The sequence below is a fragment of the Tachyglossus aculeatus genome, chromosome 22, assembly GCF_015852505.1.
Source record: "Tachyglossus aculeatus isolate mTacAcu1 chromosome 22, mTacAcu1.pri, whole genome shotgun sequence".
NCBI classification, from domain to species: domain Eukaryota; kingdom Metazoa; phylum Chordata; class Mammalia; order Monotremata; family Tachyglossidae; genus Tachyglossus; species Tachyglossus aculeatus.
This window is the reverse complement of record NC_052087.1, coordinates 49354325-49380226: the sequence shown is the minus strand read 5'-3', so window position 1 is coordinate 49380226 and position 25902 is coordinate 49354325. Positions and strand designations below refer to the sequence as shown.

Here is a 25902-nt window from a genome sequence, read left to right as displayed (position 1 = left end):
ATGAATGAATGAATAAATAAATAAATAAATAAGCATATAAATGAATAAATAAATAAATAAACACACACAAATGAATGAATGAATGAATGAATGAATGAATGAATAAATAAATAAATAAGCAAATAAATGAATAAATAAATAAATAAATAAGCAAGTAAACAAGTAAATAAATAAACAAACAAACAAACAAACAAACAAATAAATAAATAAATAACCATCACCATCACCATCACCATCGCCTGCCTGCGGGAGAGAATCCATTTTCCAAGGCATCTCCCCACCTCCGACCGCTCCTCCCGGCCCAACTAGCCGCCCGTCGGCCTCCAGCCCCCCGAGAGCCGGTCGGACGTCCCCGCTCCCATTCCCGGGCGGGCCTGGCTCCGAACCTGCTGTTTCTTGAGCAGGATGTTGACGCTGGTGAGGTCCTTGCCATAGTCATCGGAGTGCAGCTGGGCCTGCAGGGTGCCCATCCAGCTCTCCAGAGCAGAGCAGCTCTGGGCAAACAGCTCGGCCCGGTTGGCGTCGAAGAGGCTGCGGGCCTTGGCCTGGGTGGTGCTCTCCAGGTGCTCCCAACGGCCTTGCAGGGCCTTCAACTTCTCCCGCACCAGCGGCTCCAGCTCCGGCTTCTCCGACGACAGGGCCCGGCCCTCCTGGGGGGTGGGAGGCAGCCGTGGGGACGGCCGGAAATCAATCAATCAATCAATCATCAATCGTATTTATTGATGATGGTATTTATTAAGTGCTTACTATGAGCACTGGGGGATACAAGGTGATGAGATTGTCCCACGTGAGGCTCACAGTTTTAATCCCCATTTTACAAATGAGGGAACTGAGGCACAGAGAAGTGGCTTGCCCAAGGTCACACAGCTTACAAGTGGCAGAGCTGGGATTCGAACCCACGACCTCTGACTCCCAACCCCGGGCTCTTTCCACTGAGCCACGCTGCTTCGTATTTATTGAGCGCTTACTGCGTGCAGAGCACTGGACTAAGCGCTTGGGAAGTACAAGTTGGCAACATAGAGAGACGGTCCCTACCCAACAGTGCGCTCACAGTCGAAAATTATTGAGCGCTTAAGACCCGGCCCACGTTGCCAGCTCAAGCCGATGCTAAGGACTGTTCTAAGTGCTGGATAATTCTATTTATTTTATTAATGACGTGTATAGATCGAAGAGCCTGTTGTTGGGTAGGGACCGTCTCTATATGTTGCCAACTTGTACTTCCCAAGCGTTGCTCTGCACACAGTAAGCGCTCAATAAATACGATTGAATGAATGAATGAATAATAATAATAATAATAATAATGGCATTTATTGAGCGCTTACTATGTGCAAGGCACTGTTCTAAGCCCTGGGGAGGTTACGAGGTGATCGGGTTGTCCCACGTGGGGCTCACAGTCTTCACCCCCATTTTACAGATGAGGTCACTGAGGCACAGAGAAGTTAAGTGACTTGCCCAAAGTCACACAGCTGACAATTGGCGGAGCCGGGATTTGAACCCCTGACCTCTGACTCCAAAGCCCGGGCACTTTCCAGTAAGCCATGCTACTTCTTATACGTGCAAAGCACTGTTCTAAGCGCTGGGGAGGTTACAAGGTGATCCCCCCCTTCTAGACTGTGAGCCCACTGTTGGGTAGGGACCGTCTCTATATGTTGCCAACTTGTACTTCCCAAGCGCTTAGTCCAGTGCTCTGCACACAGTAAGCGCTCAATAAATACGATTGCTTGATTGATCGATTGATTGATCAGGTTGTCCCACGGGGGGCACACAGTCTTAATCCCCATTTTACAGATGAGGTAACTGAGGCCCAGAGAAGTGAAGTGGCTTGCCCAAAATCACACAGCTGACAATTGGCGGAGTCGGGGTTTGAACCCATGACCTCTGACTCCAAAGCCTGGGCTCTTTCCACTGAGCCATGCTGCTTCCCTACAGCGTGGTTCCTTCCGATCGATCCATCGATCATTCGCATTTATGATGATGATGATGATGACATTTGTTAAGCGCCTGTGTATATACGTATATATGTTTGTACGTATTTATTACTCTATTTATTTATTTTATTTGTACATATTTATTCTATTTATTTTATTTTGTTAATATGTTTTGTCTTGTTGTCTGTCTCACCCTTCTAGACCGTGAGCCCACTGTTGGGTAGGGACCGTCTCTAGATGTTGCCAACTTGGACTTCCCAAGCGCTTAGTTCAGTGCTCTATATATATGTATATGTTTGTACGTATTTATGACTCTATTTATTTATTTATTTATTTTATTTGTACATATTTATTCTATTTATTTTATTTTGTTAATATGTGTTGTTTTGTTCTCTGTCTCCCCCTTCTAGACTGTGAGCCCGCTGCTGGGTAGAGACCGTCTCTATATGTTGCCAACATGGACTTCCCAAGAGCTTAGTCCAGTGGTCTGCACACAGTAAGTGCTCAATAAATACGATTAAATGAAAAAAAATGTATACGTATTACTCTATTAATTTCTTTTATTTGTACATATTTATTCTATTTATTTTATTTTGTTAATATGTGTTGTTTTGTTCTCTGTCTCCCCCTTCTAGACTGTGAGCCCGCTGCTGGGTAGGGCCTGTCTCTATATGTTGCCAATTTGGACTTCCCAAGCGCTTAGTCCAGTGGTATGCACACAGTAAGCGCTCAATAAATACGATTAAATAATTAAAAATGTATATGTATTACTCTATTTATTTATTTATTTTATTTGTACATGTTTATTCTATTTATTTTATTTTGTTAATATGTGTTATTTTGTTGTCTGTCTCCCCCTTCTAGACTGTGAGCCCGCTGCTGGGTAGGGCCCGTCTCTAGATGTTGCCAACTTGGACTTCCCAAGCGCTTAGTCCAGTGCTCTGCACACAGTAAGCGCTCAATAAATACGATTGAATGAATGAATGAATCCATCGATCATTCGCATTTATGATGATGATGATGACGATGGCACTTGTTAAGCGCCTGTGTATATATGTGTATGTGTTTGTACATATTTATTACTCTATTTTATTTGTACATATTCTATTTTATTTTGTTAATATGTTTTGTTTTGTTGTCTGTCTCCCCCTTCTAGACTGTGAGCCCGCTGCTGGGCAGGGCCGGTCTCTAGATGTTGCCAACTTGGACTTCCCAAGCGCTTAGTCCAGTGCTCTGCACACAGTAAGCGCCCAGTTAAATACGACTGAATGATTGAATGAATGAATGGACTTTGTGTTTGCCCAGGTAGCCCTTAAGCACCTTGATGCTTAAGGTGAAGAAGCAGCGTGGCTCAGTGGAAAGAGCCCGGGCTTTGGAGTCAGAGGTCATGGGTTCCAATCCCGGCTCTGCCACTTGTCAACTGTGTGACTTTGGGCAAGTCACTTCACTTCTCTGTGCCTCAGTAACCTCATCTGTGAAACGGGGATTAAGACTGTGAGCCCCCCGCCGTGGGACAACCTGATCACCTTGTAACCTCCCCAGTGCTTAGAACAGGGCTTTGCACATAGTAAGCGCTTAATAAATGCCATTATTATTATTAAAGCACCTTGATGCTTAAGTCCGGATCCAAGCGTCTTAGTACAGTTCTCTGCACCCAGCAGAGGCTCAACAGGTACCTTTTAGACTGTGAGCCCACTGTTGGGTAGGGACTGTCTCTATATGTTGCCAATTTGTACTTCCCAAGCGCTTAGTCCAGTGCTCTGCACATAGTAAGCGCTCAATAAATACGATTGATGACGATGATGAGGTACCACCGATGGATCGACCGATGGGTCGGTCGGTCTCCTCCGCCCCCTCACCTTGTTGATCTTCTCCAGCCAGTCTTTGTTGGCAGCCAGCTCGGCCATGAACGCCTGGTGCTTCTGCCACTTGGTGTGCAGGTTGCGGGCCTCGTCGTAGGACACGTCCTGGGCCGTCAGCATCTTCTCGTCGATCCACAGAGTCAGCTAGGCCGGGGTTGGGGGGGAGAGTCCGCCGTGAGGGGACCGGGGGCGAAGGGAGAAGCGGGGGCACGCGCGTGGCGAGTGGAAAGGCCAACGGAGAAGGGCACGGGAGGGACGGCGGCCTACGGGGAGGCGGGGAGAGATGGCCGGGAGCCATCGGGTGGCCCAAGAGAGGAACCTAAGACCTTGGGATGAGTCCTTCTCCCGCTCACACCGCCACAGCCGCAGGAAGTGGGCCGGGAAAGCCAGGGGGAAGGGCCGCCATGGAGCAGGGGAGAGGGCTGGCATCAAGGGGCACACCTCGTGGCAATCCTGCAGAAAGTGCTGCCGCTCCCGGTTGTCCCTCAGGCGACCCAGCAGCTCCTGCACGGCGTCCTGGTTTTTCTTGTGCCTGCAGTGGGGTGGGGACCTCCGCGTGAAGCCGAGCCAGGTGCCCTCTCCCCCCTTTCAAGGCCCTGCTGAGAGCTCACCTCCTCCAGGAGGCCTTCCCACACTGAGCCCCTTCCTTCCTCTCCCCCTCTCCATCCCCTGCATCTTACCTCCTTCCCTTCCCCACAGCACCTGTGTATATGTATATATGTTTGTACATATTTATTACTCTATTTATTTATCTTGTACATATCTATTCTATTTCTTTTATTTTGCTAGTATTTTTGGTTTTGCTCTCTGTCTCCCCCTTTTAGACTGTGAGCCCACTGTTGGGTAGGGACTGTCTCTATATGTTGCCAATTTGTACTTCCCAAGCGCTTAGTCCAGTGCTCTGCACATAGTAAGCGCTCAATAAATACAATTGATGATGATGATGATGATGAACTCCCGGAGACGGATATTAAACTTCCCGGACCTTGACCCCCTCCTCGGGTCCCCTCCCTGGAGAGGGAAGGCCTCTCTGGGGCCACCGGAATGGAACTCGGGAGTCCTGAATTCCAGTGGCTTCCCAAGGGCCTGGCCCTCTCCAGTCCTCAAGGTTTCACCGTCCTCCATCCTTTCTCTCCCCTTCTTTCTACGCCCTTTCCCTGGACTCCCTTCTCCATGTTCCTCCCAATCAATCCATCAATCAATCGCTTTTATGGAGGGCTTGCTCTGGGCAGAACACCGTACTAAGTGCTTGGGAGAGTACAGTAGAATTAGTAATAATAATAATGATGATGGCATTTATTAAGCGCTTACTATGTGCAAAGCACTGTTCTAAGCGCTGGGGAGGTTACAAGGTGATCAGGTTGTCCCACGGTTGGCTCACAGTCTTCATCCCCCTTTTACAGATGAGGGAACTGAGGCCCGGAGAAGTGAAGTGACTTGCCCAAAGTCGCACAGCTGACAATTGGCGGAGACGGGATTTGAACCCATGACTTCTGACTTCCAAACCCGGGCTCTTTTCCACTGAGCCACGCTGCTTCTCTCTCTTAGTAGATGTGATCTCTGCCCTCAAGGAGCCTTATCATCTTCTGCCCTGTTTTCTCGAACTTCCACCTCTCTCGCCTCCTGCCCCATCATCCCACTGTTGGTTCTTTGGTTTTATAGTATCTGTTAAGCACTTACTATGTTCCAGGCACTGTACTAAGCGCTGGGGTGGATACAAGCGAATCAGGTTGGACACAGACCCTGTCCCACCTGGAGCTCACAGTCTCAATCCCTATTGTACAGAGGGGGTAACTGAGGCTCAGAAAAGTGAAGCGACTTGCCCAAGATCACACAGCAGACAAGAGAAGCAGCGTGGCTCAGTGGAAAGAGCACGAGCTTTGGAGTCAGAGGTCATGGGTTCGAATCAAGGCTCCACCACATGTCTGCTGTGTGACATTGGGCAAGTCACTTAATAATAATAATAATAATGGCATTTATTAAGCGCTTACTTTGTGCACAGCACTGTTCTAAGCACTGCGGAGGTTACAAGGCGATCAGGTTGTCCCACGGGGGACTCACAGTCTTCACCCCCATTTGACAGATGAGGGAACTGAGGCCCAGAGAAGTGAAGTGACTTACCCAAAGTCACACAGCTGACAAGTGGTGGAGCCGGGATTTGACCCCACGACCTTTGACTCCAAAGCCCGGGCTCTTTCCACTGAGCCACGCTGCTTCTCTGAGCCTCAGTTCCCTCATCTGTAGAATGGGGATGAAGACTGAGAGCCCCACATGGGACAACCCGATCACCTTGTATCTCCCCCAGCGCTTGGCACACAGCAAGTGCTTAACAAATGTACTTCCCAAGCGCTTAGTACAGTGCTCTATGTACATTTGTACATATTTATTACTCTATTTATTCATTTTACTTGTACATATCTATCCTATTATTTTATTTTGTGAGTATGTTTGGTTTTGTTCTCTGTCTCCCCCTTTTAGACTGTGAGCCCACCATTGGGTAGGGACTGTCTCTAGATGTTGCCAGTTTGTACTTCCCAAGCGCTTAGTTCAGTGCTCTGCCCATAGTAAGCGCTCAATAAATACGATTGATTGATTGATTGATTGCTCTGCACACAGTAAGTGCTCAATAAATACGAATGAATGAACAAATGCCATCATTATTAAGTGGCGGAGCCGGGATTAGATCCCAGGTCCTTCCAACTTCCAGGCCCGGGCTCCATCCATGAGGCCGCGCAGCTTCCCTCCTGTTCTCCTTCCCTCGGGCCCCTTCTCCTTCCTCTTCCTCGCGACGCACCTGCCCTCGACGGAGTCCGCCTTCTCCTGGATCTTCTCGGCGTGGATGTTGCCGCCGTCCACGAGCCGCCGCGCGGCCTCCAGCAGCCCGCGGATCCGTTCCCCGTTGGCGTCCATGGTGCTCAGGAAGTCCTCCAGCTTCTTGATGGCCGCGTCGGCGGACTGCAGGGTCCCCGGCAGCTCCGTGTGCGACAGCACGTACTCCTGCGGGGGAGGGACACACGCAGTTGGCTACCGGGGGCATTCTCCACTTGCCCCCCACCCCAGGAAGGGGCACGGAAATGGAGGACGGGGCAACCAGCCAGAGGAGGCCTCTCGAGGAACGAGGGCCCTTAAGGAAATGATAAGGCTCGCTGGAGGGAGGCAATCTGTCTCCCCCTTCTAGACTGTGAGCCCACTGTTGGGTAGGGACCGTCTCCACATGTTGCCAACTTGGACTTCCCAAGCGCTTAGTCAATCAATCAATCAATCAATCAATCGTATTTATTGAGCGCTTACTGTGTGCAGAGCACTGGACTAAGCGCTTGGGAAGTCCAAGTTGGCAACATATAGTCCAGTCCATATAGTCCAGTGCTCTGCACACAGTAAGTGCTCAATAAATACAATTGAACGAATCTTCCCCCTCTCCATCCCTCCCCGCCTTACCTCCTTCCCTTCCCCACAGCACCTGTATATATATTTGTATGGATTTATTACTCTATTTATTTATTTTACTTGGACATATTTATTCTATTTTTTTTATTTTGTTAATATGTTTGGTTTTGTTGTCTGTCTCCCCCTTCTAGACTGTGAGCCCACTGTTGGGTAGGGACCATCTCTCTATGTTGCCAACTTGGACTTCCCAAGTGCTTAGTCCAGTGCTCTGCACACAGTAGGTGCTCAATAAATACCACTGAACGAATCCTCCCCCTCTCCATCCCTCCCCGCCTTACCTCCTTCCCTTCCCCACAGCACCTGTATATATGTTTGTACGGATTTATTACTCTATTTATTTATTTTACTTGGACATATTTATTCTACTTTTTTATTTTGCTAATATGTTTTGTTTTGTTGTCTGTCTCCCCCTTCTAGACTGTGAGCCCACTGTTGGGTAGGGACCGTCTCTATATGTTGCCAATTTGTACTTCCCAAGCGCTTAGTACAGTGCTCTGCACACAGTAAGTGCTCAATAAATATGATTGAACGAATATAGTACAGTCCATATAGTCCAGTGCTCTGCACACAGTAAGTGTTCAATAAATACCATTGAACGAATCCTCCCCCCTCCATCCCTCTTCGCCTTACCTCCTTCCCTTCCCCACAGCACCTGTATATAAGTTTGTACGGATTTATTACTCTATTTATTTCACTTGTACAGATTTACTATTCTTTTTATTTTATTTTGTTAATATGTTTGGTTTTGTTCTCTGTCTGCCCCTTCTAGACTGTGAGCCCACTGTTGGGTAGGGACCGCCTCTATATGTTGCCAACTTGGACTTCCCAAACGCTTAGTCCAGTGCTCTGCACACAGTAAGCGCTCAATAAATGCAATTGATTGATTGATATATGTTTGTACGGATTTATTACTCTATTTATTTATTTTACTTGGACATATTTATTCTACTTTTTTTATTTTGTTAATATGTTTTGTTTTGTTGTCTGTCTCCCCCTTCTAGACTGTGAGCCCACTGTTGGGTAGGGACCGTCTCTAGATGTTGCCAACTTGGACTTCCCAAGCGCTTAGTCCAGTGCTCTGCACACAGTAAGCGCTCAATAAATACGATTGAATGAATCCTCCCCCTCTCCATCCCTCCCCGCCTTACCTCCTTCCCTTCCCCACAGCACCTGTATATATGTTTGTTCGGATTTATTACTCTATTTATTTATTTTACTTGGACATATTTATTCTACTTTTTTTATTTTGTTAATATAATAATAATGACATTTATTAAGCGCTTACTATGTGCAAAGCACTGTTCTAAGCGCTGGGGAGGTTACAAGGTGATCAGGTTTTCCCAAGGGGGCTCACAGTCTTAATCCCCATTTTGCAGATGAGGTCACTGAGGCCTAGAGAAGTGAAGTGACTTGCCCAAAGTCACACAGCTGGCAAGTGGCAGAGCCGGGATTTGAACCCATGACCCCTGACTCCAAAGCCCGGGCTCTTTCCACTGAGCCGCGCTGCTTCTCAAGTGGCGGAGCCGGGACTTGAACCCAAGCCCTCTGACTCCAAAGCCCGGGCTCTTTCCACTGAGCCGTGCTGCTTCTCAAGACTGTGAGCCCCCCGTGGGATGACCTGTTTACCCTGTATCCTCCCCAGCGCTTAGAACAGTGCTTTGCACAGAGAGTAAGCGCTTAATAAATGCCATCATTATCATTATTATCACTATTAAACAATAATTTATTATTAATTATTAATTAATAATAAATACTATTATTAATTATTATTTAATTTATTATCGAGAAGCAGCGTGGCTCAGTGGAAAGAGCACAGGGCTTTGGAGTCAGAGGTCATGGGTTCAAATCCCGGCTCCGCCACTTGGCAGCTGGGTGACTTCGGGCAAGTCACTTCACTTCTCTGGGCCTCAGTAACCTCATCTGTAAAATGGGGATGAAGACTGTGAGCCCCATGTGGGACAACCTGATCACCTTGTCACCTCCCCAGCGCTTAGAACAGTGCTTTGCACATAGTAAGCGCTTAATAAATGCCATTATTATTATTATTATTATTAATCAGGTTGGGCACAGTCCCTGTCCACCATGGGGTTCACCGTCTTAATCCCCATTTTACAGATGAGGTAGCTGAGGTCCAGAGAAGTGAATTCACTCGCCCGAGGTCCCTCGGCAGACAAGTGGCAGACCCGGGATTAGAACTCAGGTCCTCCTCACTCCCATACCCGGGCTCTAACCACCAGGCCACGCTGCTTCTTCTTACCTGTGGTGTTTGCGAAGCGCTTACTATATGTCAAGCTCTGTACTAAGCGCACAGAGAGGTACAAGATCATTGGGTCCCATATGGGGCTCACAGGATAATAATAATGGCATTTATTAAGCGCTTACTATGTGCAAAGCACTGTTCTAAGCGCTGATGGAAGGAAGAACAGGGATTGAATCCCCGTTTTGGCAGATGGGGAGGATCGGGGCCCAGAGAAATGAAGTGAGCTCGTTTTGGGCGGGGAAGGTGTCTGTTTATTGTTGTATTGGAATAATAACAATAATGATGGCATTTATTAAGCGCTTACTATGTGCAAAGCACTGTTCTACACGCTGGGGTGGTTACAAGGCGATCAGGTTTTCCTCAGGGGGCTCACAGTCTTCATCTCCATTTGACAGATGAGATAACTGAGGCACAGAGAAGCAGCGTGGCTCAGTGGAAAGAGCCTGGGCTTTGGATTCAGAGGTCAGGGGTTCAAATCCTGGCTCCACCAGTTGTCAGCTGTGTGACTTTGGGCAAGTCACTTCACTTCTCTGGGCCTCAGTTCCCTCATCTGTAAAACGGAGGTTAAGACGGTGAGCCCCCCGTGGGACAACCTGATCACCCTGTAACCTCCCCAGCGCTTAGAACAGTGCTTTGCACATAGTAAGCGCTTAACAAATGCCATTATCATCATTATTATTATTATTCTCTGGGCCTCAGTTCCCTCATCTGTAAAACGGGGGTTAAGACTGTGAGCCCCCCGCGGGCCAATCTGATCACCTTGTAACCTCCCCAGCGCTCAGAACAGTGCTTTGCACATAGTAAGTGCTTAATAAATGCCATTATTATTATTATTATTATTATTAAAGTGACTTGTCCAGAGCATAGTAAGTGCTTAATAAATGCCATTATTATTATTATTATTATTATTATTAAAGTGACTTGTCCAGAGCATAGTAAAAGTGCTTAATAAATGCCATCACTATTATTATTATTATTAAAGTGACTTGTCCAGAGCATAGCAAGTGCTTAATAAATGCCCTTATTATTATTATTATTATTATTATTATTATTATTAAAGTGACTTGTCCAGAGCATAGTAAGTGCTTAATAAATGCCATCATTATTATTATTATTATTAAAGTGACTTGTCCAGAGCATAGTAAGTGCTTAATAAATGCCATTATTATTACTATTATTATTAAAGTGACTTGTCCAGAGCATAGTAAGTGCTTAATAAATGCCATTATTATTACTATTATTATTAAAGTGACTTGTCCAGAGCATAGTTAGTGCTTAATAAATGCCATTATTATTACTATTATTATTAAAGTGACTTGTCCAGAGCATAGTAAGTGCTTACTAAATGCCCTTATTATTATTATTATTATTATTAAAGTGATTTGTCCAGAGCATAGTAAGTGCTTAATAAATGCCATTATTATTACTATTATTATTAAAGTGACTTGTCCAGAGCATAGTAAGTGCTTACTAAATGCCATTATTATTATTATTATTATTAAAGTGACTTGTCCAGAGCATAGTAACTGCTTAATAAATGCCATTATTATTATTATTATTATTATTATTATTATTAAAGTGACTTGTCCAGAGCATCGTAAGTGCTTAATGCCCTTATTATTATTATTATTATTAAAGTGACTTGTCCAGAGCATAGTAAGTGCCTAATAATTGCCATTATTATTACTATTATTATTATTAAAGTGACTTGTCCAGAGTCTCACAGCCGATAAGTGGCGGAGCCGGGATTTGAACCCACGACCCCAGCCTCCCGAGCCCGGGCTCTTTCCATCGAGCCAGGCTGCGTCTCCCTCCCAAGCGCTTGGCACAGTGCTCCGCCCACAGTAAGCACTCAATAAGTAGGATTGAAGGAGAGAAGGACTGGAGCAGGGATCCGAACCCCGGGCCCACTAGGCCCTGGCGTCGCTTCCCTCGGAGCCCGACTCCCGTCCGGCGTCAGGCGGCCCCATCATCATCATCAATCGTATTTATTGAGCGCTTACTGTGTGCAGAGCACTGGACTGAGCGCTTGGGAAGTACAAGTTGGCAACATCTAGAGACAGTCCCGACCCAACAGTGGGCTCACAGTCTAAAAGGGGGAGACAGAGAACAAAACCAAATATACTAACAAAATAAAATAAATAGAATAGATATGTACAAATAAAATAAATAAATAAATAGAGTAATAAATCTGTACAAACATATATACATATATCCAGGTGCTGTGGGGAAGGGAAGGAGGTAAGATGGGGGGACGGAGAGGGGGACGAGGGGGAGAGGAAGGAAGGGGCTCAGTGTGGGAAGGCTTCCTGGAGGAGGTGAGCTCTCAGCAGGGCCTTGAAGGGAGGATGAGAGCGAGCTTGGTGGAGGGGCAGAGGGATTGGGGGCATTCCAGGCCCGGGGGAGGACGTGGGCCGGGGGTCATCATCATCATCAATCGTATTTATTGAGCGCTTACTATGTGCAGAGCACTGTACTAAGCGCTTGGGAAGCATGTTTGGCGGGACAGGCGAGAGCGAGGTACGGTGAGGAGATCAGCGGCGGAGGAGCGGAGGGTGCGGGCTGGGCCGGAGAAGGACAGAAGGGAGGTGAGGTAGGAGGGGGCGAAGGGATGGACGGCCTCGAAGCCCAGGGTGAGGAGTTTCTGCCTGAGGCGCAGATGGATTGGTAGCCACTGGAGATTTTTGAGGCCCCATCTCACCTGACTGCTGAGGACGCCCTCGGCCTGCCGGGCATCCCGCAGGAATCCCTGGAAGCCGTGGGCCTGGGCCAGGCGGCCCCGGCGACTCTCCCACATGCGGCCCAGCTCCTCCCAGCCGGTGCCCAGGGCCTCCAGTCGCTGCCGCAGGAAGAGGCACTGGGGGTCCGCTTGGTCGCGGGTCACCTCCTCGCCCAGGGCCCTCAGCCGGCCGTACTCGCCCCTGGCCCGCTCCACCTCGCCCCGCAGCCCCGCGTGCTGGGCCAGCAGGGCCTCGGCCTCGGGCAGGGTGGCCGGCCCCTCCTCGGAGGCCACGGCCGTCTGCGTGCGGCCCAGCCAGGCCTGGAAATCGTCCAGGCTGCGCAGGAAGTCCTGGAGCCGCCGGGCCTCCCCCAGGGACTCCTCCCGCCGGCGCATGGTGGCCCGCAGGCCCTCCCAGCCGGCCCGGACCTCGCCCAGCCGGGCCTCGATGGCCGGGGCCTGGGCCGGGTGGCCGGCGGCCAGGCCGTCCGCCTCCCGGGCCAGTTGGCCCACGCGGGCCCCGATGGCCTCCAAGTCGCGCTCGGTGCCGGCCAGCTTGCGCTGGAGGGCCAGCACCCCGGCCAGGTCGTTGCCCAGGCCCTGGGTGGATTCGATGACCTTGGTCTTCTCCCGCATCCAGGCCAGGGTCTCCGTGCACTCCAGGTGGTAGTTCTGGATGCTCAGAGCCGACGTCAGGGCCGCCTTCTTGCCGTCCGCCAGGCTCCGGAACTGCGCCCACCTTGGGGTGGAGGGGGAAAGTCAATCAGTCAATCAATCAATCCATCAATCATCAATCTATCGTATTTATTGAGCGCTGACTGGGTGCAGAGCACCGGGCTAAGCGCTTGGGAAGTCCAAGTTGGCAACATCTAGAGACGGTCCCTACCCGACAGCGGGCTCACGGTCTAGAAGGGGGAGACGGACAACAAAACCAAACATATTAACAAAATAAAATCAATCAATCAATCGTATTTATTGAGTGCTGACTGTGTGCAGAGCACTGGACTAAGCGCTTGGCTAGTCCAAGTTGGCAACATATAGAGACGGTCCCTACCCCACAGCGGGCTCACGGTCTAGAAGGGGCAGACAGAGAACAAAACCAAACATATTAACAAAATAAAATCAATCAATCAATTGTATTTATTGAGCACTGACTGTGTGCAGAGCACTGGACTAAGCGCTTGGGGAGTACAAGTTAGCAACATATAGAGACGGTGTCTACCCCACAGTGGGCTCACAGTCTAGAAGGGGGAGACAGAGAACAAAACCAAACACATTAACAAAATAAAATCAATCAATCATATTTATTGAGCGCTTACTGTGTGCAGAGCACTGGACTAAGAGCTTGGGAAGTCCAAGTTGGCAACATCTAGAGATGGCCCCTACCCAACAGTGGGCTCACAGTCTAGAAGGGGGAGACAGAGAACAAAACCAAACATATTGACAAAATAAAATCAATCAACCAATCAATCAATCATATGGGACAACCTGATCACCTTGTAACCTCCCCAGCGCTTAGAACAGTGCTTTGCACATAGTAAGCGCTTAATAAACGCCATTATCATCATTTATTGAGCGCTTACTGTGTGCAGAGCACTGGACTAAGCACTTGGAAAGTCCAAGTTGGCAACATATAGAGACGGTCCCTACCCGACGGCAGGCTCACAGTCTAGAAGGGGGAGACAGACAACAGAACAAAACGTATGAACAAAATAAAATCAATCAATCAATCAATCGTATTTATTGAGCGCTTACTGTGTGCATAGCGCTGGACTAAGCGCTTGGGAAGTCCAAGTTGGCAACATATAGGGACGGTCCCTACCCCACAGTGGGCTCACAGTCTAGAAGGGGGAGACAGACAACAAAACCAAACATACTAACAAAGTAAAATAAATAGAATAGATATGTACAAGCAAAATAAATAAATAAATTAATAGAGTAATAAATCTGTACAAACATATATACAGATATACAGGTGCTGTGGGGGAGGGAAGGAGGTAAGATGGGGGGATGGAGAGGGGGGCGAGGGGGAGAGGAAGGAGGGGGCTCAGTCGGGTTTGGGGAGTTGGCGGGGGGTCCGTCTTCATCTTAACGCCCGCCGCTCAAGCCACTCCGGCAATCTGAACGCCTCCGGAAAAAGCCCCCTCCCCTGCTTCTCTATTAATTTATTTTACTTGTACATATCTATTCTATTTATTTTATTTTGTTAAGAGGTTTGGTTTTGTTCTCTGTCTCCCCCTTCTAGACTGTGAGCCCACTGTTGGGTAGGGACTGTCTCTATATGTTGCCAACTTGGACTTCCCAAGCGCTTAGTCCAGTGCTCTGCACCCAGTAAGCGCTCAATAAATACGATTGATTGATTGATGGATTGATTTCATTTTGTTCTCTGCCTCCCCCGTCTAGACTGTGAGCCCGCTGTTGGGTAGGGACCGTCTCTAGATGTTGCCAACTTGGACTTCCCAAGCGCTTAGTCCAGTGCTCTGCACACAGTAAGCGCTTAATAAATACAATTGATTGATTGATGAATTGATTTTATTTTGTTCTCTGTCTCCCCCGTCTAGACTGTGAGCCCGCTGTTGGGTAGGGACCGTCTCTAGATGTTGCCAACTTGGACTTCCCAAGCGCTTAGTCCAGTGCTGTGCACACAGTAAGCGCTCAATAAATATGATTGATTGATTGATTGATTGATTCTCCCTCTTCTAACCATTTCCACTCGGCTCCTTTATCCAGGTCACCTGGGGTCCTGTGGTTCTGCCCCGTGGCCCCTTCCCTCCTGAGCTTCTTCTCTTCTGCCCCCAGCCCAGATAGGGCTCACCGTCTCAATCCCCATTTTCCAGATGAGGTCACTGAGGCACAGAGAAGTGCAGTGACTTGCTCGAGGTCACACAGCAGCGAGGCAAGTGTGTACTAAGCGCTGGGCGCTTACTAGCAAATCGGGTTGGACACGGTCCCCGTCCCCCGTGGGGCTCACAGCCTCAATCCCCGTTTTCCAGATGAGGTCACTGAGGCGCAGAGAAGTGAAGTGACTTGCTCGAGGTCACACAGCAGCGAGGCAAGTGTGTACTAAGCACTGGGTGCTTACTAGCAAATTGGGTTGGACACGGTCCCCGTCCCCCGTGGGGCTCACAGCCTCAATCCCCATTTTCCAGATGAGGTAACTGAGGCACAGAGAAGTGAAGTGACTTGCCCGAGGTCACACACTCTGTCACCTCCATAGTAATAATAATAATGACGATGATGGCATTTATTAAGCGCTTACTATGTGCTAGGCACCGTTCTAAGTGCTGGGGAGGTTACAAAGGTGATCAGGTGGTCCCACGGGGGGGCTCACAGTCTTCATCCCCATCTTACAGATGAGGGAACTGAGGCCCAGAGAATAATAATAATAATAATAATAATAATGGCATTTATTAAGTGCTTACTATGTGCCAAGCACCGTACTAAGCGCTGGGGAGGTTACAAGGTGATCAGGTTGTCCCACAGGGGGACTCACAGTCTTCATCCCCATCTTACAGATGAGGGAACTGAGGCCCAGAGAATAATAATAATAATAATGGCATTTATTAAGCGCTTACTATGTGCCAAGCACCGTTCTAAGCGCTGGGGAGGTTACAAGGTGATCAGGTTGCCCCACGGGGGGCTCACAGTCTTCACCCCCATTTTACAGATGAGGGAACTGAGGCCCAGAGAATAATAATAATAATAATAATGGCATTTATTAAGCACTTACTATGTGCCAAGCACCCTTCTAAGTGCTGGGGAGGTTACAAGGTGATCAGGTTGGCCCGCGGGGGGCTCACAGTCTTAACCCCCGTTTTACAGATGAGGGAACTGAGGCCCAGAGAATAATAATAATAATAATAATAATGGCATTTATTAAGCGCTTACTATGTGCCAAGCACCGTTCTAAGCGCTGGGGACGTTACAAGGTGATCAGGTTGTCCCACGGGGGGCTCAAAGTCTTTACCCCCATCTTACAGATGAGGGAACTGAGGCCCAGAGAATAATAATAATAATAATAATAATGGCATTTATTAAGCACTTACTATGTGCCAAGCACCGTTCTAAGCGCAGGGGAGGTTACAAGGTGATCAGGTTGTCCCACCGGGGGACTCACAGTCTTTCATCCCCGTTTCCCAGGTGAGGGAACCGAGGCCCAGAGAAGTTAAGTCACTTGCCCAAAGTCCCACAGTTGACGGGGCAGGATTTGAACCCAGTCCGCTTGCCTGTCTCTTCCCTCCCTCCGCCTCAGCGGGATCGTCCAGCTCTTCCCGCTTCCGTCCTCACCTCCTCCCTGCCCTTGGCCCTCATTTTATCTTCTAGACTGTCGGGTAGGGCCCGTCTCTAGATGTTGCCAACTTGGGCTTCCCAGACGCTCAGTCCAGTGCTCTGCACACAGTAAGCGCTCAATAAATACGATTGAAGGAATGAATTCCTTCTCCCTGGGGTCCCTCCGGCCTTTTCCCACCTGTTATTAAGCTGGTCCTGGGTGGCGACAATACTGTCCCTACCAGGGGGATCAGCACCAAGCAGCTGCTCCGCAATTCCGTTCACGGCGGCGATGCGGGCCGCCAGCGCGTTCATTTCTGGCTCCAGGGTCTCAAACCTGAGGAATAATGATAAGAATAATAATTATGGCATTTGTTGAGCGCTTACTGTGTGCCGGTACATCATCAATCGTATTTATTGAGCGCTTACTGTGTGCAGAGCCACTGGACTAAGCGCTTGGGAAGCACAAATTGGCAACATATAGAGACAGTCATCATCATCATCATCAATCGTATTTTTTGAGCGCTTACTGTGTGCAGAGCCACTGGACTAAGCGCTTGGGAAGCACAAATTGGCAACATATAGAGACGTCATCATCACCATCAATCGTATTTATTGAGCGCTTACTATGTGCAGAGCGCTGGACTAAGCGCTTGGGAAGCACAAATTGGCAACATATAGAGACAGTCATCATCATCATCATCAATCATATTTATTGAGCGCTTACTGTGTGCAGAGCACTGGACTAAGCGCTTGGGAAGTACAAATTGGCAACATATAGAGACAGTCATCATCATCATCATCAATCATATTTATTGAGCGCTTACTGTGTGCAGAGCGCTGGACTAAGCGCTTGGGAAGCACAAATTGGCAACATATAGAGACAGTCATCATCATCATCATCATCGATCATATTTATTGAGCGCTTACTATGTGCAGAGCGCTGGACTAAGCGCTTGGGAAGCACAAATTGGCAACATATAGAGACAGTCATCATCATCATCATCAATCATATTTATTGAGCGCTTACTATGTGCAGAGCGCTGGACTAAGCGCTTGGGAAGCACAAATTGGCAACATGTAGAGACAGTCATCATCATCATCATCAATCATATTTATTGAGCGCTTACTGTGTGCAGAGCGCTGGACTAAGCGCTTGGGAAGCACAAATTGGCAACATATAGAGACAGTCCCTACCCAACAGTGGGCTCACAGTTAGTACAGTTAGTAAGCGCTTAGTCCAGCGCTCTGCACACAGTAAGCGCTCAATAAATACGATTGATTGATTGCCGGTACGAGTGTAATGATAATAACAGCAATAATGATGGTATTAAGCGCTTACTACATGCAAAGCACTGTTCTAAGCGCTTGGGGGATACAAGGCGACAGGTTGTCCCACGGGGGGCTCACAGTGTTAATCCCCGTTTTCCAGATGAGGGAACTGAGGCGCGGAGAAGTGAGGTGACTTGCTCAAGGTCACCCGGCAGCAAGGCAACGGTCTCAATCCCCATTTCCCAGATGAGGTCACTGAGGCGCGGAGAAGTGAAGTGACTTGCTCAAGGTCACACAGCAGCAAGGCAGGTGTGTACTAAGCGCTGGGCGCTTACTAGCAAATCGGGTTGGACACGGTCCCCGTCCCCCGTGGGGCTCACAGTCTCAATCCCCATTTTCCAGATCATCATCATCATCAATCGTACTTATTGAGCACTTACTGTGTGCAGAGCACTGTACTAAGCGCTTGGGAAGTACAGAGAAGTGCAGTGACTTGCTCAAGGTCACACAGCAGCAAGGCAAGCGTGTACTAAGCGCTAGGCCCTTACTAGCAAATCAGGTTGGACACAGTCCCCTTCCCCCGTGGGGCTCACAGTCTCAATCCCCATTTTCCAGATGAGGTCACTGAGGCGCAGAGAAGTGAAGTGACTTGCTCAAGGTCACACAGCAGCAAGGCAAACATGTACTAAGCGCTGGGTGCTTACTAGCAAATCGGATTGGACACGGTCCCCGTCCCCCGTGGGGCTCACAGTCGCAATCCCCATTTTCCAGATGAGGTAACTGAGGTGCAGAGAAGTGAAATGACTTGCTCAAGGTCATACAGCAGCAAGGCAAGCGTGTACTAAGCGCTGGGTGCTTACTAGCAAATCGGGTTGGACACGGTCCCCGTCCCCCGTGGGGCTCACAGTCTCAATCCCCATTTTCCAGATGAGGTAACTGAGGCGCAGAGAAGTGAAGTGACTTGCTCAAGGTCACACAGCAGCAAGGCAAGCATGTACTAAGCGCTGGGTGCTTACTAGCAAATCGGGTTGGACACGGTCCCCGTCCCCCGTGGGGCTCCCAGTCTCAATCCCCATTTTCCAGATGAGGTCACTGAGGTGCAGAGATGTGAAGTGACTTTTTTTTTAATGGTATTTGTTAAGTGCTTACTATGCGCAAAGCACTGTTCTAAGCGCTGGGGGGATACAAGGCGATCAGGTTGTCCCACGTGGGGCTCACAGTCTTAATCCCCATTTTCCAGATGAGGGAACTGAGGCCCAGAGAAGTGAAGTGACTTGCCCAAAGTCACCCAGCTGACAATTGGCGGAGGCGGGATTTGAACCCATGACCTCTGACTCCAAAGCCCAGGCTCTTTCCGCCGAGCCACGCTGCTTCGCTTTCTCACTTCACTTGCTCCCCGTCCCCCGTGGGGCTCAGAGTCTCAATCCCCATTTTCCAGATGAGGTAGCTGAGGCACAGAGATGTGAAGTGACTTGCTCAAGGTCACACAGCAGCAAGGCAAGTGGCGGAGCCGGGATTGGAACCCATAACCTTCTGATTTCTGGGACTGGCGTCTATCCACTAGGCCACGCGGCCTGTTACTCGCCCAAGCTGCCCCTCCGGGACCCCCTGAGAGACCCCCAAGTCTTACTCCCAGCGCTTAGAACAGTGCTCCAGCGCTTAGAACAGTGCTTTGCACATAGTAAGCGCTTAATAAATACCATCATTATTATTATTACTCCCCTTACTCCTCCTTGGGAGCTGGGTCACGCCAGGGCGACCGCCAAACTCCAACAAGAACATCAACAATGACAACTGTGGAATCTGTTCAATCAATCAATCAATCAATCGTATTTATTGAGCGCTTACTGTGTGCAGAGCACTGTACTAAGCGTGTCCTATGTGCCAAGCACTGTCCTAAGCACTAGGGTAGAGAAGCAGCGTGGCTCAGTGGCAAGAGCATGGGCTTTGGAGTCAGAGGTCATGGGTTCAAATCCTGCTTTAATCAATCAGTCGTATTTATTGAGCGCTTACTGTGTGCAGAGCACTGTACTAAGCGTTTGGGAAGTACAAGTTGGCTTCGCCACTTGCCAGCTGGGTGACATTGGGCAAGTCACTTCACATCCCTGGGCCTCGGTGACCTCATCTGTAAAATGGGGATTAAGATTGTGAGCCCCACGTGGGACAGCCTGATAATAATAATAATGATGGTATTTATTAAGTGCTTACTATGTGCAAAGCACTGTTCTAAGCGCTGGGGACCAGGTGATCAGGTTGTCCCCCGGAGGGCTCACGGTCTTAATCCCCATTTTACAGATGAGGGAACTGAGGCCCAGAGAAGTGAAGTGACTTGCCCAAAGTCACACAGCTGACAGTTGGCGGAGCCGGGATTTGAACCCATGACCTCTGACTCCAAAGCCCGGGCTCTTTCCACTGAGCCACGCTGATCACCTTGTAACCTCCCCAGCGCTTAGAACAGTGCTTGGCACATAGTAAGCACTTAATAAATGCTATCCTTCCAGACTGTGAGCCCACTGTTGGGTAGGGACCATCTCTATATGTTGCCAACTTGGACTTCCCAAGCGCTTAGTACAGTGCCCTGCACACAGTAAGCGCTCAATAAATACGATTGAATGAATGAGTGAATGAATGAGAGATCACAGGACTGGGAGTCAGAAGGTCACGGGTTCTAATCCCGGCTCCACCATTTGCCTGCCACGTGACCTTGGGTAAGTCACTTCTCTGTGCCTCAGTTACTTCATCTGTAAAGTAGGGATCGAAACCGTGAGCAGCGTCCACCCCAGCGCTTACCACAGTGCCTGGCACATAGAAAGTGCTTAATACCATGATTATTTTATTTAATCGCATTGACGTCTGTCACCCCCACTCTATCAATCAATCAATCGTATTTATTGAGCGCTTACTATGTGCAGAGCACTGTACTAAGCGCTTGGGAAGTCCAAGTTGGCAACATCTAGAGACAGTCCCTACCCACCAGTGGGCTCACAGTCTAAAAGGGGGAGACGGAGAACGAAACCAAACATACTAACAAAATAAAATAAATAAATCTAGACTGTAAGCTCCTTGTTGGCAGGGAATGTCACTGTTTATTGTTGCATTGCACTTTCCCAAGCGCTTAGTACAGTGCTCTGCACACAGTAAACGTTCAATAAATACGATTGAATGAATTATTCAATTATTGAATGAATTATTACTATTAGTAGTAAGTGGCAAAGCCGGGATTAGAGCCCAGGATCTTCTGACTCGCAGGACTCACTGGGAGGGAAGGGATGGGAGGAGAAGGGGACGGGTGGGAGGGAGAGAAGCAATAATAATAATAATTATGGTATTTGTTAAGCGCTTACTATGTGCCAAGCACTGTTCTAAGTGCCCGGGGGGTGGGGGGGGAATAAAAGATGATCATGTTGTCCCACGTGGGGCTCACAGTCTTCATCCCCATTCTACAGATGAGGGAACCGAGGCCCGGAGAAGTGAAGTGACTTGCCCAAAGTCACCCAGCTGACAAGGGAAGCAGCGTGGCTCAGTGGCAAGAGCCCGGGCTTTGGGGTCAGAGGTCATGGGTTCCAATCCCGGCTCCGCCACTTGTCAGCTGGGTGACTTTGGGCAAGTTACTTGACTTCTCTGGGCCTCAGTTCCCTCATCTGGAAAATGGGGATGAAGACTGTGAGCCCCCCGTGGGACAACCTGATCACCCTGTATCCTCCCCAGGACTTAGAACGGTGCTTTGCACATAGAGCTAGGGACTGTCTCTATATGTTGACAACTTGTACTTCCCAAGCGCTTAGTACAGTGCTCTGCACACAGTAAGCGCTCAATAAATACGATGGATTGATTGATTGATAAAAAAAAAAAAGTGGTGGAGCCGGGATTAGAAACCACGACCTCCGACTCCCAAGCCCCTGCTCTTTCATTTATTCATTCATTCATTCAATTGTACTTATTGAGCGCTTACTGTGTGCAGAGCACTGTACTAAGCGCTTGGGAAGTCCATGCTGGCAACATATAGAGGTGGTCCCTACCCAACAGTGGGCTCACAGTCTAGAAGGGGGAGACAGACAACAAAACAAAACATGTGAACAGGTGTCAAGCCATCAGAATAAATAGAAGTAAAGCTAGATGCACATCTTGTACTTCCCAAGCGCTTAGTCCAGTGCTCTGCACACAGTAAGCGCTCAATAAATACGATTGATTGATTGATTGATTGATTGATCACCTTGGGAAAGTACAGTGCAACAATAAACAGCGACATTCCCTGCCAACAAGGAGCTTCCCAGACTGAGCCCCCTCCTTCCCTTCCCCACAGCACCTGTATATATGGATATATGTTTGTACGGATTTATTACTCTATTTATTTATATTACCTGTACATATTTATTCTATTTATTTTATTGTGTTAATATGTTTTGTCTTGTTGTCTGTCTCCCCCTTCTAGACCGTGAGCCCGCTGTTGGGTAGGGACCATCTCTAGATGTTGCCAACTTGTACGGATTTATTACTCTATTTATTTATATTACCTGTACATGTTTATTCTATTTATTTTATTTTGTTAATATGTTTTATCTTGTTCTCTGTCTCCCCCTTCTAGACCGTGAGCCGGCTGTTGGGTAGGGGCCGTCTCTAGATGTTGCCAACTTGTACGGATTTATTACTCTATTTATTTATTTTACCTGTACATATTTATTCTATTTATTTTATTGTGTTAATGTGTTTTGTCTTGTTGTCTGTCTCCCCCTTCTAGACCGTAAGCCCGCTGTTGGGTAGGGACCGTCTCTAGATGTTGCCAACTTGTACGGATTTATTACTCTATTTATTTATATTACCTGTACATATTTATTCTATTTATTTTATTGTGTTAATATGTTTTGTCTTGTTGTCCGTCTCCCCCTTCTAGACCGTGAGCCCGCTGTTGGGTAGGGACCGTCTCTAGATGTTGCCAACTTGTACGGATTTATTACTCTATTTATTTATTTTACCTGTACATATTTATTCTATTTATTTTATTTTGTTAATATGTTTTGTCTTGTTATCCGTCTCCCCCTTCTAGACCGTGAGCCGGCTGTTGGGTAGGGGCCGTCTCTAGATGTTGCCAACTTGTACAGATTTATTACTCTATTTATTTATTTTACCTGTACATATTTATTCTATTTATTTAATTTTGTTAATATGTTTTGTCTTGTTCTCTGTCTCCCCCTTCTAGACCGTGAGCTGGCTGTTGGGTAGGGACCGTCTCTAGATGTTGCCAACTTGTACGGATTTATTACTCTATTTATTTTACCTGTACATATTTATTCTATTTATTTAATTTTGTTAATATGTTTTGTCTTGTTCTCTGTCTCCCCCTTCTAGACGGTGAGCCCGCTGTTGGGTAGAGACCGACTCTAGATGTTGCCAACTTGGACTTCCCAAGCGCTTAGTCCAGTGCTCTGCACACAGTAAGCGCTCAATAAAGACAATTGAATGAATGAATGAATAAATACGATTGAATGAATGAATGAATCATTAACACAATAAAATAAATAGAATAGTCAATATGTACAAGTCAGATAGTTGTCTCGCCCACCTCGCACCTTGCACACAGTAAGCGCTCAATAAATACGATGGAATGAATGAATGAGGTGGGTGCCTCGCCCACCTCCCAGCGTGAAGCAGCGTGGCTCAGTGGAAAGAGCCCAGGCTTTGGAGTCAGAGGTCATGGGTTCGAATCCCGACCCTGCCACAAGTCTGCTGTGTGCCCTTGGGAAGTCACTTCACTTCTCTGTGCCTCAGTGACCTCATCTGTAAAATGGGGATGAAGACTGGGAGCCCCCCGTGGGACAACCTGATCCCCTTGTAACCTCCCCAGCGCTTAGAACAGCGCTTTGCCCATAGTAAGTGCTTAATAAATGCCATTATTAAGAGAGAAGTGAGAGGCAGCGTGGCTCAGTGGGAAGAGCCCGGGCTTTGGAGTCAGAGGTCAGGGGTTCGAATCCCAACCCTGCCACGTGTCTGTTGTGTGACCTTGGGAAGTCCCGTCACTTCTCTGTGCCTCAGTGACCTCATCTGTAAAATGGGGATAAAGACTGAGCCCCTTGTAACCTCCCCAGCGCTTAGAACAGTGCTTTGCACATAGTAAGCACTTAGAAGCAGCGTGGCTCAGTGGAAAGAGCCCGGGCTTTGGAGTCAGAGGTCAGGGGTTCGAATCCCAACCCTGACACACGTCTGCTGTGTGACCTTGGGAAGTCACTTCACTTCTCTGTGCCTCAGTGACCTCATCTGTAAAATGGGGATGAAGACTGGGAGCCCCCCGTGGGACAACCTGATCCCCTTGTAACCTCCCCAGCGCTTAGAACAGCGCTTTGCACATAGTAAGTGCTTAATAAATGCCATTATTAAGAGAGAAGTGAGAAGCAGCGTGGCTCAGTGGGAAGAGCCCGGGCTTTGGAGTCAGAGGTCAGGGGTTCGAATCCCGACCCTGCCACGTGTCTGTTGTGTGACCTTGGGAAGTCCCTTCACTTCTCTGTGCCTCAGTGACCTCATCTGTAAAATGGGGATAAAGACTGAGCCCCTTGTAACCTCCCCAGTGCTTAGAACAGTGCTTTGCACAGAGTAAGCGCTTAGAAGCAGCGTGGCTCAGTGGAAAGAGCCCGGGCTTTGGAGTCAGAGGTCATGGGTTCGAATCCCGACCCTGCCACACGTCTGCTGTGTGACCTTGGGAAGTCACTTCACTTCTCTGTGCCTCAGTGACCTCATCTGTAAAATGGGGATGAAGACTGGGAGCCCCCCGTGGGACAACCTGATCCCCTTGTAACCTCCCCAGCGCTTAGAACAGTGCTTTGCACGTAGTAAGTGCTTAATAAATGCCATTATTAAGAGAGAAGTGAGAGGCAGCGTGGCTCAGTGGGAAGAACCCGGGCTTTGGAGTCAGAGGTCAGGGGTTCGAATCCCGACCCTGCCACGTGTCTGTTGTGTGACCTTGGGAAGTCCCTTCACTTCTCTGTGCCTCAGTGACCTCATCTGTAAAATGGGGATAAAGACTGAGCCCCTTGTAACCTCCCCAGCGCTTAGAACAGTGCTTTGCACAGAGTAAGCGCTTAGAAGCAGCGTGGGTCAGTGGAAAGAGCCCGGGCTTTGGAGTCAGAGGTCAGGGGTTCGAATCCCAACCCTGCCACACGTCTGCTGTGTGACCTTGGGAAGTCACTTCACTTCTCTGTGCCTCAGTGACCTCATCTGTAAAATGGAGATGAAGACTGGGAGCCCACCCGTGGGACAACCTGATCCCCTTGTAACCTCCCCAGCACTTAGAACAGTGCTTTGCACGTAGTAAGCACTTAATAAATGCCATTATTAAGAGAGAAGTGAGAAGCGGCGTGGCTCAGTGGAAAGAGCCCGGGCTTTGGAGTCAGAGGTCAGGGGTTCGAATCCCGACCCTGCCACACGTCTGCTGTGTGACCTTGGGAAGTCACTTCACTTCTCTGTGCCTCAGTGACCTCATCTGTAAAACGGGGATGAAGACTGATCCCCTGATCCCCTTGTAACCTCCCCAGCGCTTAGAACAGTGCTGTGCAATCAATCAATCAATCAATCGTATTTATTGAGTGCTTACTGTGTGCAGAGCACTGTACTAAGCGCTTGGGAAGTACAAGTTGGCAACATATAGAGACAGTCCCTACTCAACAGTGGGTTCACAGTCTAAAAGACTGTGCACATAGTAAGCGCTTAATAAATGCCATCATTATTATTATTATTAATAGAGTAGACTGAGAGCCCGCTGTTGGGTAGGGACCGTCTCTCTATGTTGCCAGCTTGTACTTCCCAAACGCTTTGTACAGGGCTCTGCACACAGTAAGCGCTCAATAAATAAATAATAATAATAATGATGGCATTTATTAAGCGCTTACTATGTGCAAAGCACCGTTCTAAGCGCTGGGGAGGTTACAAGGGGATCAGGTGGTCCCACGTGGGGCTCACAGTCTTCACCCCCATTTGACAGATGAGGTCACTGGGGCCCAGAGAAGTGAAGTGACTTGCCCAGAGTCACCCAGCTGACAATTGGCGGAGCAGGGATTGGAACCCGTGACCTCCGACTCCAAAGCCCACGCTCTTTCCCACTGAGCCACGCTGCTTCTCAAATAAATAAATAAAATAAATAAATAAATAAATAAAATA

At 48.3% G+C, this 25902-nt stretch overlaps 1 protein-coding gene across 3 annotated transcripts in view; it reads right to left on the bottom strand.

Annotated features, from left to right (window-relative positions):
- The window catches only part of SPTBN2 (spectrin beta, non-erythrocytic 2), a 174730-nt gene that overhangs the window by 39680 nt on the left and 109148 nt on the right, over positions 1–25902 (bottom strand). For all 3 annotated transcript variants that reach the window (XM_038764161.1, XM_038764160.1, XM_038764162.1), the window contains 6 exons: positions 16685–16822; positions 12199–12955; positions 6585–6787; positions 4232–4322; positions 3788–3934; positions 387–650 (listed from right to left, as the gene is read on the bottom strand). In XM_038764161.1, the coding sequence (XP_038620089.1) occupies positions 387–650; positions 3788–3934; positions 4232–4322; positions 6585–6787; positions 12199–12955; positions 16685–16822 (1600 nt within the window). The remainder of the gene's footprint in view (positions 1–386; positions 651–3787; positions 3935–4231; positions 4323–6584; positions 6788–12198; positions 12956–16684; positions 16823–25902) is intronic.